The 14,483-nt window shown below is 30.0% G+C and overlaps 2 protein-coding genes across 2 annotated transcripts in view; one reads left to right on the top strand and one right to left on the bottom strand.

The window, feature by feature from the left end:
- The window catches only part of LOC123298815 (hemicentin-1-like), an 807,179-nt gene extending 793,735 nt beyond the window's left edge, over window positions 1-13,444 (top strand). Inside the window, exon 5 of the mRNA XM_044880912.1 lies at window positions 13,326-13,444. Within this exon, the coding sequence (XP_044736847.1) occupies window positions 13,326-13,444 (119 nt within the window). The remainder of the gene's footprint in view (window positions 1-13,325) is intronic.
- LOC123297933 (uncharacterized protein K02A2.6-like) lies at window positions 1,412-6,020 on the bottom strand. The gene is made up of 2 exons (XM_044879770.1): window positions 5,587-6,020; window positions 1,412-2,287 (listed from the first exon to the last, which is right to left on the bottom strand). Exons 1-2 carry the CDS (start codon window positions 5,831-5,833, stop codon window positions 1,548-1,550), a joined length of 987 nt encoding a protein of 328 aa, XP_044735705.1. The 5' UTR covers window positions 5,834-6,020; the 3' UTR covers window positions 1,412-1,547.
- Window positions 13,445-14,483: the final 1,039 nt, after the last annotated feature.

Below are 14,483 nucleotides of genomic sequence, written 5' to 3'. Positions count from 1 at the left end.
ATCTGTGAAAATTATATTTTATGAAAATAAAATTTCAAAATATAATATAAAATTATATTACATAAAAGGATTTTATTAGAATGTGAAAATATATTTTAAAACTCAAAAATATGGAGAGATGCTGGGCCCTTGAATTAAGTAGATCGTTTTAGGCTGTCTATGCGTTCCTGAAATCCTGTCAATCAGGGAATGATCAAAAAAAAAATATCATAAAAAGTTCAGTCTTATTTAATAACTTCAAAAATCTGAATTAAACAGTCTTACTATTATTACATCAAAAATACTATTACAAATATAAATACTATTATTACAAATAGTTTATTATCACTACATACAAAAAAAAATCTATCTTTATCACAATAGAAAATTTATTATCATTTTGAAAATAAACTCTCGTACAATACTTTAAGCATAATTCTGCCAATAAATATATATAAGTCTATTATTTTTTTTTTTAAAATACCTCTATGAACATCAAATGTCAAATCAATTGAAAAATATGCGTAGTATTTTGAAAATTGAAGTGATAAACCGTACTTCCACTGTTTTCAAGAAAAATAAATAAAATGTAGAAAATAATACATTCAAACAAAATGTCACCACAGTTAGTGATACTTTTTATGTTTAGAGGTATCAAAAATTAATTAACCTAAAAGGTTTGTACCACAGAACAGTGTATACTTTGGAAAAATATAAAAATATACAAAATATTAAATTACTGTGAATAAACCGTTAAATAATTCAAAATGGATTAACTGACACTCAAAAAATACTGCCATGAGGAGCATAGTGTCCATGTTTGGAAGGATCATGAAAGATTCTTCATAATACATTAAAACAATGGAAACAACAAATTTATCAAGTCAAGTTCAAAACACAGGCAACTTAGAAAACCCTTTTTTTTTTTTAAATTAATATTGATTTGCCCAAAGCAACAAAAACGACCCCAAATTAAAAAAAAAACATCATCTACATATAATTGTATAATTATTAAATTATATTATAATTACTATTTTGTATTAAAAAGAAAATATTACCTTGTGTTACATTATTTGATTCAAAAAATACCTGACTTTTTCCTTTTAAATAGATGAAACCACATAGCGGACCGTCTCCCAAACTTTAGGCAAATAAAAATCCAAACAAAATTTAATACATCTCAAGTTTAATGATGAGCAGTTGACTCGACAAAATTTCCATGCAAAAGAGAATGGTTCTCTTCAAAAAATTTGCGATAACATCTCGCAAGAGAAGGTGAGAAGATAGTCTCATCCTTGTCTAACAAAATTTGTTTTTATATCCTTGTCTAACAAAATTGTTTTTATTTTTGTTTCGAAAACAGTCGCTTGGTTAAAAGAAAAAAATCAAGTACCCTTTATTAACAAAAAAAAATAATCTCACCCCAGGGGGCAAAAAAAAAATTAGCGAGATGCTAATTATTAATGAAACTAAATAGAAATTAAATTAGCTTAGTGAAATAAGGCAGTTAGAAAACTAGAAATATGAGAAATTACCCGTCAACGAATACAACCACTTCGATGATGACCTCATTTATAATATGGCCGAAGATTGTAGATTGACATTCCAAAAGTTGACTTATTGCTGTTAGTGGGTTTTAATCTAACCGATGTTGGAGATGTGAATTTCTGTATCTTATACGGTCCGTTGTATTTCGCTGTAAATTTGGCTGATTTATTTTTGTTGATGTTCGGCGCCAAATTTTTAACCATCACCAATTGTCCAATTCTGTACTTTGAAACTGATGGTCTGTTCAAAGTTCTGTTAAGACGTTGTTGATGGGCGAGTTTTAATGCATCGTTAATTTGCTGTTGCGACGGTTTAACAGAGCTTGTGACTAAATTTGTTAGCTCGTTGATGATAATAAATGGCGTTATTAATTTTCTTCCGAAATAAACTTCTGCTGGTGTAGTGTTTATAGTATTCTTAAATGAATTGTTGTAGTTAAATATTACAAAGTTGAGAAATTTCGACCAATTTTTGTGTTGAATCGAATACTCTTTAAGAATGCACCCCAGGTTGTACTTAATTTGCTTATTAAGACATTCGCTTTTGTTGGATGATGGCGTATAACTCGAACAATAGGACGCTCTGATTCCATTGTTGAATAGGAAGGTCTTCCATTTCACAGACGAAAACGCAGGACCGTTGTCAGATACCACCACCGTTGCGTATCCATTTTGTAGAAATATCTTCTGCATCATCGAAATAGCCGTATCCGTCGTCTGTTTCTTGCACGGATATGCAAAAGCGTATTTACTGTACCCATCTACAACAGAAAAAATATATTTGTAATTTTCGGGAGATTTAATAATAGGACCGATAAAGTCAACGTAAAGAGTATGAAAGGTAAATTCGGGAATGGAACTGCTCAATTGGACCTTATCATTACGTGTATAAGGTCTAATCGCCTGACAGACTTTACAGGTTCTGACATAATCCCTAACCTTTGCATACAAGTTTTTATAATAAAAGATTTTACTAATTTCACGGAACGTTTTAATAACCGAACAATGCGCTGCATATTTAGAGTCGTGAAAATATCTCAACACATAATTCAATAATGACTCGGGTAATAAAATTCGTTTTAGGTGATTCCTACCCACAAGTTTGAAAACTAATCCATCCTTGATGCAAAAATTAGGGACATTCATCTTAGCCTTAAGGTTGCGATAAATGATTTCACATTCAGGTGAATTTCGTTGTTCTTGTTTGATGGATAGAAAATCAAAATTCGTATTGTTTATAACGTTCAAAGAGTCCAATTGAACATCATTCCGAATTTGTTCACTAAGCAAATCTAAATCAGATGAATCCAGAGAAGAGGTTATCTTTTTAATTAGAATTGCATAACCTGGGTCCGCGCTATGCAATTCTTTAATTTTAACAAATTTATCATTTGATTCTTGCTCTAATTTATTCTCGCTATTCACTATTGTATCATTTGATTCGTATAGTCTAGAGAGGAAATCCGCCATTTTATTATGCTCTCCTTTGATATGTTCCGGAGTGAAATCATATCGGGATATTTTAAGAATCCACCTGGACAGCTTATTGAATTTATTTGGTGTATTAAATATCCAAAGAAGAGAACGACAATCAGTTTGGAGAATGAAGTGGCGATCTGTTAAAAAATCTTTAAATTTATCTAAAGCGGTTATAACTGCTAACATTTCCAACTCGTGACTATTATACCTTAATTCTGCAGAATTCAATTTTCTAGAGCAGTACATAATTGGATGTAAACCATCCTCATATTTCTGAAGTAAAACTGCCCCCAGTCCAGTCGATGAACCGTCAGTTTGTAACACAAAAGTTCTTTCAAAATCCGGATGTTTTAAAACTGGAGCATTAGTTAGAGCTTTTTTTAGTGTTGAAATAGCTTCCAGATGCACATTCGTAATTTTGAATTTGATGTTCTTTTTCTTTAAATCATTCAGTGGTGCTACAATCTGACTGAACATAGGAATATATCTGGCATAAAACGCAGCCGCTCCTACGAGCCTCATAACTTCTTTAACGTTTTTAGGTATAGGCATTTCATTAATAGCCTGAACTTTTAAAGGGTCAATAAAACGACCTTCAGCGGATATAACGCTACCTAGTAAACGTACTCTAGACATGCAGAAACGAGCTTTGTCTAAATTAATTGTGATACCGAGTGTTTTAATTTTAGTGAATAACAAATTTAAATGATTTAGATGAGATTCGACGTCCGAAGAATGAACAATCAAGTCATCATAATATATTAAAAGAAAATTATGCCGAAATTCGGCTAAACTAGAGTTCAAAAATCTTGATAAGGCCTGGCTTGAGACAGATAAACCGAAAGGGCAGCGATTATAATGCCAAGTACCGTATTGCGTGACGATTGCAGTAACATGTTTCGTGTCCTCTGACAATTTAATTTGGTGAAACGCGCTTTTCATGTCCAAAAGCGTGAAAACCTTCGAATTACCTAAACTGGCAAAGATATGGTTAATATTAGCTGAACTCATTGGATCAAATTCGATATGTTTGTTAAGGAATCTGTAATCTGCGACTAAACGATAAGAGTCATCTTTTTTTTTAACAAAAAATACAGGTGAGCTATAATTTGAATTTGAAACAGAAAGAATTCCTTGTTTGACTAGCTGCTGTATATGTTGATCCAAAAGTTTAGCTTTATCAGGTGCTAAATAATATGGTGCTTTACAAACCGGAATGTTATCTTTCAACTTAATTTTATATTCATAATCCTTAGCAAGGCCAGGGATTTCTGAAAAAATACATTTATATTTTTTTATTAAAGAATCTAACATTTTAGTTTGTTTGGCACTCATATTAATTTTGGCTTCACAAATCGTGTTAATAATTCGATTATTACTGTTAAAACCAGCAAAGGGAATTTCGATATTAGGTTCAAAATAAAATTTAATAACTGATTTGAAAAAATCGAGAATAATATTACAATGTTTTAGCGATGTAACACCCAAAATCGCGTCAAAGGGGAGACTGTCGATAATGTAAAAGTTTTGGTTCCAAGAGAATTTGTCAATTTTAAAGTGTAGATTGACCAAATAGGAACATTTTAAAAAATTATTACCAGGTAATGAAATTGTTTTATTAGTTGATTTAGTGATTATATTTTTATCAATAAGTTGTAATTTTTTTAGGGTTGCGGTTTTAATCGCGTTAATAGAAGCCCCTGAATCAAACAGTGTTAAAATGGGATAACCTAGAATAAAAATAGTTTGTAAAGGTAAAGAAGATGAATTTAAATTTAAATTAAATAAATAAAATTTAGGGTCTATTATTAGTTTTTTGGTTTTGAAATATTTGGTGATCCATTATCTTTGTTGATCCGTTTAAAACAATGCCTAAAATCGTGATTAGTGCCTTTGCAATATGTACAAAAGTATTTGTTTGTAGAATTAGTTTTTTGTTGAGTTGAAGCATTTGCAATTTGAATTGGTGGCAACATTCTAGATTGAATTTCTTCCATTTTTGTGATCAGCCTTGACAAATCATTATAAGTTTCGGGTATTTGATTTAAACCCATAATTGTCAAGATAGCCGTATTGGCATGAGCAAAAATAATTTCAATTATCTGTGCTTCAGATAATTCTTTTAGTAGTATTTTACTGAATTTTATAATGGATGCAGCAAAAGTGGAGAACTTTTCTGTATCAGGTTGAGTTCGCCGTACCAGTTTATCAACCAATAGTTGCCTCGTCAAAGGTGGGATATAAATTTCGAGTAAGTTGTTTTTAATTGCTTCCCAGTCTAATGAACGAGCTATGCAAGATGCCCAGAAAGCTTGTGCATTTAACGCACATCTATTTATTAATGATTTTAAGAGCATTTCTAACGGTAAAAAATTAATGTCGATTAAATGTTGTGTATCAACTATGAATTCCACAACTTTTTCTGGAATCGATATATCTAGAATAGTAACTTTATTAATGAACGAGTCAATACTCGGCTTAGCAAAAAAATTAGTTTGATGACTAGCTTGGTCTGGTCTTAAAGGTAAAGCATTGTTTGATAAACTGATCGTTAAATTGGATAAAGTTTGAGTTAATAGACTTATCTGTGAATTTTGTTGAAGAATTTGGTCTTGCATCACTGTCATTTGGTTTGCCGAAGTATTCAGTATGTGCGATGTAGCCGCCACTTGAGTCGAAATTGCTGCTATGTTGATTGCTGACGCAGCACTTGGTGTTGTGAACAAGTCATCCCGTGTTGGTGAAGGACCTGGTTGATTACCACCTTGACCACCTGGTAAAGGTTGCGGAGTGCCAGCAGTATCAGCACCTCTTCTTGTCGTTGGCATGGTGTTTTAATAAAATGTAAAGACAGATAGAAATATTTGACCAAATATGTAAAAAAAATATATATATTAAATCTGTAAATAAATATTATTAATAAATAAAAGATATAATAGAGTTTGATTTAATTCCCAATTGACAAGATAACTTTAATGAAAGGAAATTACATGAAGCCTTTTTACTTGCTACCATGTGAAAATAAAATTAAAAATATGATAAAAAATAATATTATTTAATAAATTTGAAAATCTGTGAAAATTATATTTTATGAAAATAAAATTTCAAAATATAATATAAAATTATATTACATAAAAGGATTTTATTAGAATGTGAAAATATATTTTAAAACTCAAAAATATGGAGAGATGCTGGGCCCTTGAATTAAGTAGATCGTTTTAGGCTGTCTATGCGTTCCTGAAATCCTGTCAATCAGGGAATGATCAAAAAAAAAATATCATAAAAAGTTCAGTCTTATTTAATAACTTCAAAAATCTGAATTAAACAGTCTTACTATTATTACATCAAAAATACTATTACAAATATAAATACTATTATTACAAATAGTTTATTATCACTACATACAAAAAAAAATCTATCTTTATCACAATAGAAAATTTATTATCATTTTGAAAATAAACTCTCGTACAATACTTTAAGCATAATTCTGCCAATAAATATATATAAGTCTATTATTTTTTTTTTTAAAATACCTCTATGAACATCAAATGTCAAATCAATTGAAAAATATGCGTAGTATTTTGAAAATTGAAGTGATAAACCGTACTTCCACTGTTTTCAAGAAAAATAAATAAAATGTAGAAAATAATACATTCAAACAAAATGTCACCACAGTTAGTGATACTTTTTATGTTTAGAGGTATCAAAAATTAATTAACCTAAAAGGTTTGTACCACAGAACAGTGTATACTTTGGAAAAATATAAAAATATACAAAATATTAAATTACTGTGAATAAACCGTTAAATAATTCAAAATGGATTAACTGACACTCAAAAAATACTGCCATGAGGAGCATAGTGTCCATGTTTGGAAGGATCATGAAAGATTCTTCATAATACATTAAAACAATGGAAACAACAAATTTATCAAGTCAAGTTCAAAACACAGGCAACTTAGAAAACCCTTTTTTTTTTTTAAATTAATATTGATTTGCCCAAAGCAACAAAAACGACCCCAAATTAAAAAAAAAACATCATCTACATATAATTGTATAATTATTAAATTATATTATAATTACTATTTTGTATTAAAAAGAAAATATTACCTTGTGTTACATTATTTGATTCAAAAAATACCTGACTTTTTCCTTTTAAATAGATGAAACCACATAGCGGACCGTCTCCCAAACTTTAGGCAAATAAAAATCCAAACAAAATTTAATACATCTCAAGTTTAATGATGAGCAGTTGACTCGACAAAATTTCCATGCAAAAGAGAATTACTACAGTAAATAAGCCGGAAAATACCATCAAATGTGGAAAAGTGGTGGAACAGCTCCGATTTCAAAAATTTTTTGTGTACGTGTTCCTTAGACCTCTAGGAACATTCAGCCGCACTAACCTTGGCATTGGAAAAAAAACTGAGAAAGTTAGGGTAGTTTTCCCATCCCCAAATAGTAACAGTGAAAACAAATCAATATTTCACCTCAAAAATCGTCTTCCGAGGGTTTTCGAGGTCACTGATCATGAATTCAAGGTTTAAAAACAACTGAAAATGGTTGCAACCCCATTAAAACTACCCCTAGAAGTGTCAATATTTAAAAAATTTTGAAAATTTTGAATTTGACCTCAGAAATTGTCTTTCTGCGGTTTTTGAAGTCGTTGATAATGAATTTGAGGGTAAGAAGCAACTGAATGTAGTTCCAAGCCACCCCTAAAAACCACCCCTAGAAGAAACAGATAAAATTTTAAATTTTTAATCGAATATCGTCTTTCGGGGGGTTTTTGGCATCGCTGATCACGAATCCAAGGTCAAAAAGTAACTTGGATGGTTGCAACCCTATAAAAACTCCCCTTAGAAGTGTAAATGATTAAAAAATTTGGAAAACTTTGAATTTTATTTTAGAAATTGTCTTTCTGTGGTTTTTGAAGTCGTTGATAATGAATCTGATGGCAAGACATCTGGGGGTAGTTTTTTTGGGGTTGCAACCCTCTTCAGCTACTTTTTGACCTTGGATTCGTAATCAGCGCCCCCAAAATTACCCGAAAGTCGATATTCGAGGAGAGAATTCAAATTTAAAATTTTATCTCTGTCACTTCTAGGGGAGGTTTTAATAAGGATGCTGTGACATTCAGTTACTTTTTGACCTCAAATTCATGATCAGCGACTCTTAAAACCGCAGAGAGGCAATTTCTGTAGTGAAATTCAGTATTTTCAAAATTTATTTATCATTGACATTTCTAGGGGTAGTTTTAATGGGGTTGCAACCATCCAAGTTACTTTTTGACCTTGGATTCGCGATCAGCGGCCCCAAAAACCCCCCGAAAGACGATATTCGAGGAACAATTTTAAATTTTTTCTCTGTCACTTCTAGGGGTGGCCTTTAGGGGTGGCTTGGGACTACATTCAGTTGCTTCTTGCCCTCAAATTCATTAGCAATGACTTCTAAAACCAGAGAGAGACAATTTCTGAGGTGAAATTCAGAATTTTCAATTTTTTTTTATCATTGTCACTTCTAGGGGTAGTTTTAAGGGGGTTGAAACAATCTTCAATTGCTTTTGGACCTTAAATTTGTGAACACCGAACCTAAAAGCTCCACGAGACACGATTTCTGAGGCAAAATTTTGAATTTAATAAAGTTTTTGTCTCTATCACTTTAAGGGTAATTTTAATGGGGTTGAAACCATATTCAGTTGCTTTTTAATCTTGAATTCATGATCAACGACCTCAAAACCCTCGGAAGACGATTTTTGAGTTGAAATATTGATTTGTTTTCACTGCTACTATTTAGAGAGTTTTGGGGATGGGAAAACTACCCTAACTTTCTCAGTTTTTTTTCCAATGCCAAGGTTAGTGCGGCTGAATGTTCCTAGAGGTCTAAGGAATACGTTCACAAAAAATTTTTGAAATCGGAGCTGTTCCACCACTTTTCCACATTTTCCGGCTTATTTATTGCACTAAATGGTTCTCTTCAAAAAATTTGCGATAACATCTCGCAAGAGAAGGTGAGAAGATAGTCTCATCCTTGTCTAACAAAATTTGTTTTTATATCCTTGTCTAACAAAATTGTTTTTATTTTTGTTTCGAAAACAGTCGCTTGGTTAAAAGAAAAAAATCAAGTACCCTTTATTAACAAAAAAAAATAATCTCAAGATTAAGATACACTTTCAGAATGAAAAAAAAAAATTATAATAACAATTCTATTTTTAAAGACTATCTACGATGATTTCAGCTTTGTGCTCTTCATGACTAGCTCGCCGGCTTCATAAGCTCTTATACTTTCTCGATGCCCATTATACATATCATGTTTATATTGACATTTACAAAAAATTGTGGTATCTTAAAAATTATTTCATGAGCCTAGAGATAGTATCACCACTTATTAATCGGACAGTGGTATACTAAAATCTGGATTTTAGAATGCTCACGTTTGCCGTTTTCCTTAAAATCATCGGGGTAGAAAACCGTACTTTATTGTTTCATCAAAGATTACCGAACCATTAGTATGATAGTATAACCTAACACTTTTAGTATGAAAAAGTAAATTATTTTTACAATCACCAAATCGAAATGTACATAATAAACTTCCTCATATATAAAAAAAAAGAAATATTATTTAGTATGTTTTCAATTTATAAAATTTTGAGCAAAAGTTTTTTATCACACTGCAATGCAGTTGATATTTAATATTAACCTAGTATAAGATACGTGATTTTTTTTTTTCGTAAAATTTGATTGAAATAGTAATTGCACCTTTGCACACGAGTTAAATATTACTCATTTCTAGAACACTGCTGTATGGATAATAACAGCATAAAATCATTATAGAGGAGACGACATCACCAAACTAAACTGAAATATAAAATTAGCATATCATATAAGAAGAATTTTATAATACTGTTATTTATATCTACTACCATCGTTTTACTAAAGAATCTTTAAAATGGTGGTATTTATAATTTTTATCACATTTAAATCTGATCTTTTGAGGATTGGTTATAGTAGTTGTGTACACACACATTCTGTGGTTAGTTAGGCGAACGATAGAACAGGGGTCAGATACATGCTATCGAAACGATTATGATTGCCGTGGTATTTAAATGAATTTGCTAAAGCTGAAAATTGTTATACAACCTGCATATAAATAACAGTTATGACAGTCAGTTAAATGTTTAGTCCAGCCATAATATATGTACAATAACGAAATAAGATTCAGTTGACTGACCAGCTCTGTTCTCACATTTAATTGACTGATTGACATAACTTTTTTTATGCAATATACAACCTGTATTTCATTTTTCATCTATCGTTTGTTTGACTAATCGCAGTATGTGTGTGTACGTAACTGCTATAACCGAACCTCAAATGGTCAGTTTAAGTAAATTCAAAGAATTTTTGTTTACCAGGTTTTTAATCCCTTAGATTCTGAGCCCATAAAGAAGCCCGCCCAATTTCTATGATTCTTTATCTCTACCTATTTGAGGCTTGTTAAGGCTTGATAAAGTGTTCTGAGGGATTGAAAAGATATAAGTTTGGGTATATGTATAAAGCAATATTTTAATTGCAGGTAAGAGTATCAAATTTAGGGAAAATAAGTTTTTCGATTCACATATTTCTTGGCGGTATTCTTTTCCTGCCGTATATGTTAAAAGAAAGTAATTATTACCACAAAATTGGGAAAAAGTGACAGAAAGTCAGCTGTCAAAAGAGGTTGAAAAGTTGTGTACGATTATAAAATGCACATAACTTTCCAACCTTTCCACGGGTGTTAATTATTAATTCTAAAGTGGAAACTTCATTCGTCATTATTTTTATCATTTATCGCTCTCGGTAGGCTTATTATTTCAATTTTAACCGACTCCAGTAAATAATTGGTGGGAGCGCAAATTAAATTGATTGGTATATAAACTCTTGTGTTTAACTGAACTCTTTTGCGTTTCCACCATATTTGTTAAACTAATGTGTTTGATGGCCTTTTATATATAGTTTGAATGCCAGTATTTCAACAATATCTTATTATGAAACGAAATTTTCACTTTTCTGATATTTCTCCAAGATCATACATTAAATACTTTGCATTCTTTGCATCTGCATTATTTATGTATTATCTTTAGATACATATTGTAGTTCTATAGTATGAATTTAAAGCGTATATTATGGTTACTATTGCTAACAAACAACGCCTAAGGCGACTTTATCACTCAAATAATGAACGCCAAGCCTTAAGCGACTGTCAAACGGTGTACGTATAATTGTATTTTATGTAACACGTTAATTGATAATATCAATAAAATAAATTATTTAATAATATTACATACCAGCCGTTGCTAAAACAATTTTGGACCGCGTTTTCCATTCAGAAATTATTTTAAGAAATTATTTTCGTTGAATTTTCAGTTTAAAATTGATTAAAAGTAGGGGTTAGTATGGAAAATATAAATCGATATTTTTCAAAAAGAATATCGATAACTATACTTGAAACTTTTATCAGTTAATCATTATTCAAACATTTAACGAATTATTTCAAATAATAATTTAATTTTTTATTCGTTTAAAATTATTTAAAATTTTGCTTCCTATTAGGCTAGGTTTTTCTGGTTGTCCATGAGAGACACACTTAGGCTATAAAGTCGATTGTGATACCATATAGAAAGTGTTTTTGCAGATACTTTCATTTGTTAGCTCCTCAATTACTTTGAGAGGCTGAGTGCACCTCCTCCATGCACTACACTAGCCCATCACAATCACTAAATTTGTTTGTAATGACGGCAGGAATTGAATCCACTACCCTAGGCACACCGCGTACGGAACTGGTTACGCTTTTAACCAACTGAGCTACTTTTGTTGCCAAGTTGATTAATGAACGTCCATGAATTATAATTAAGGAATAATAGTTGTTGTATTGAACTACATAGCTAAATGTCCCAATTTCCTAAAAGGTTAACATGACAGCGATTTCGATGTTATGTTTTCAAATAACAAACTTTTAGCGACTTGCTAAAACTTTTGACCTCAAAATTTATAGTATTATTTATTATGTAATTTGTTTGAAATAAAATAGTAATTTTGGAATAATTTATTAATATACTTGATAATTTTAAACATAAATTCTATTTCAACGAAATTAATTTTTTTATCAAAAGTGTGCATTCATTTAAATCTTTAGTGGTTTTTGAAAAAAAAAGAAGATTGTTTTTACTTTAAGGATATTACTATTAAAATTTTCTTCATATAATAAACCTTTATGAATATTATTGTTTCTTAAGTATATATTTACTTAAGGTCAATTAAACATTTTAATCTTATCAAGAACTAGTTGATTCGTTGCGGTTTACAAACATTACTTCCCAAGTATTTCCTTTGTTATTCTACATTTTAATAGCAAAATTTTTTTTTATATAACCCATCGTTTCGTCTTTAAATCCGTGTTTACAATTTGTAATGGTAGTTTTGTTCTATACATTTCACTTAGTTATCGTTTTCTCAAAATATTGTAATAATATTTAATATATAAGTTGTGTCTAATGTTTATTTTAACAAAAATATTGTATTTAATTACTTTTTATAATGGTTTCTTAACGGCGTCTCACCAATGAAACCATAAAAAATCTTTCATGGTAAGAGTTTAAATTCCCGAAATTGAAATTAATGATTTTGTAACGTTCTGCCTCCGTAGATTCTATGTTGTTATAGTTTAATGTTTGTGGCAGAAAAACATTAATTATTGGATACTGCACTGTAGTGTTTTCCGTCCACATTGATATATTGACTATCCAGTGAACTCTTCACATCGACGGACTTGTTTTTGCACAGAAACCAATAAAATACTTTTAAATTTACACTGTTTTCATGGACACCTTGTTCAATTGATTTATACTTCACAGCATCCCATCATACACTTCTTCAAAGGCTTCGATTTCAAATATTAATTCCTTTCAATACAGTGATTTTGTATAATACTCCTAAAATACTTCTGATATGTCACTATTTCCGAAAGGGAGGTACTATAATTTTAGCTTGGATTCAATAGAAATTTTTTTTCATTTCTTCAATTAGTTATGGGCCAAATTATTTCTTTCTAATTTATGAATTTCGAAATTTCTACTCTTAATTTTACTAAGTGCAAAATCCAATTTCATAATGCAATTCTGTTTGCATGGGAATGCAATTTCTTAGAGAGGTCTTAATAGTGAGCCATTTTCTGGAACCAGCATAAACTCGTTGGTTTTCGTTTATATATTCTACAAAAACTGTAATCGAAGGAAATAAGTACTTACTGAAACTTAAGATTTTTTTAATTCAAAATTAATTGTTACAGGTGAACATCCCGCCGCAATGCAAACCAGCAGTTCTGGCATTCCATCAACGCACATTCTATTCATTTTAACAATTAGTGTATCCATATCCACAATTTTACGATCTGTCATACATAGGTGATTATCTTCAGTTTACTGAGTCAATAATATATAAATAAAATATTAAATACTAAGTAACTAAAGTTGAATTAATCAAATTAAACAAAAAAAAATGTTTTTTACATCAAACAAATCAGCTGATTAAAAAACACATATTTAAAAAATAATAAATAAAAACATTCATAAATTCTTTTATACGATCTTATAGAAAATAACGCCTTAATTTAAAACAAAACAAAAATATTAAATAAACTTAAATAATGCAAGGGTAACGAATTTCCTCAACAAAAAAAAAACTGCTAAACTGCTAAACTGTAAAAAGTGATTTTCAGACAAAAACATGTGATTAGTGAAAATGTGAAAGGGCAAATGTGTGGACATGCTGTGTAAGTGAAAAGTGATAAATAAAAAAAAAAAGATTGATATTCTTAAAAGGATTGAAATAATTTAAAATACAAAAATATATTTCATCTCAGTGTAATTAATAAAGAAAATAATTAAGAAACAAAACTCGAGAGTTTTTAAACTAACTAGAAAAAAAATACGTATTTATTAATTATTTATATTAAATATATTAATAATGTTTTATTAATACCATTTTTTTTATATTAGGCCTGTTTTAAGGACAATCTATTTTTATTGTAATCAAGTAAGTCATCGATTTCAAACAGCGATTCTCATATTAATAATCTCATTTTTGGGAAATCATCTCGAATTTGGAAAAGGTTTGTACACTTCAATGGAAGTTTCTTGATTATATTTTTACAGTTTTCTGATTAAGTACATGAGGACTTGAATTTGTTTAGTTTCAACTAATTTTATCATTAGGTTCGATTAATATTAGATTGAAAAAATTTTTTTCTCTAAACGCTAAAAATAATATTGGCCGTGAATAAGACATGAAGTAACATAATAATGAAATGATGAATTTCAAAAACAGGATTATTTAAAATTTGACTTGAATTTTGTCAAAGTAACTTTCGTAAAATCTATTACTCTTTCGTAGATTATTCGGCCGGACTTCTCGAATCACGAATTGGCCGGACTATTAAACGGGTTTG

This window comes from Chrysoperla carnea, chromosome 4 (genome assembly GCF_905475395.1).
Source record: "Chrysoperla carnea chromosome 4, inChrCarn1.1, whole genome shotgun sequence".
Taxonomy (NCBI): domain Eukaryota; kingdom Metazoa; phylum Arthropoda; class Insecta; order Neuroptera; family Chrysopidae; genus Chrysoperla; species Chrysoperla carnea.
Note: the sequence above shows the minus strand (reverse complement) of the source record. Positions and strands in the feature narration are given on the sequence as shown.

What these genes read in the sequence shown, in the direction of transcription:
- LOC123297933 (XM_044879770.1), bottom strand. Translation starts at nt 5,833, where the DNA reads ATGCCAACGACAAGAAGAGGTGCTGATACTGCTGGCACTCCGCAACCT. An exon ending in TCAACAAAATTCACAGATAA is followed by an intron (nt 2,288 to 5,586) that starts GTCTATTAACTC and finishes TTTCTGTTGTAG; the next exon opens with ATGGGTACAGTAAATACGCT.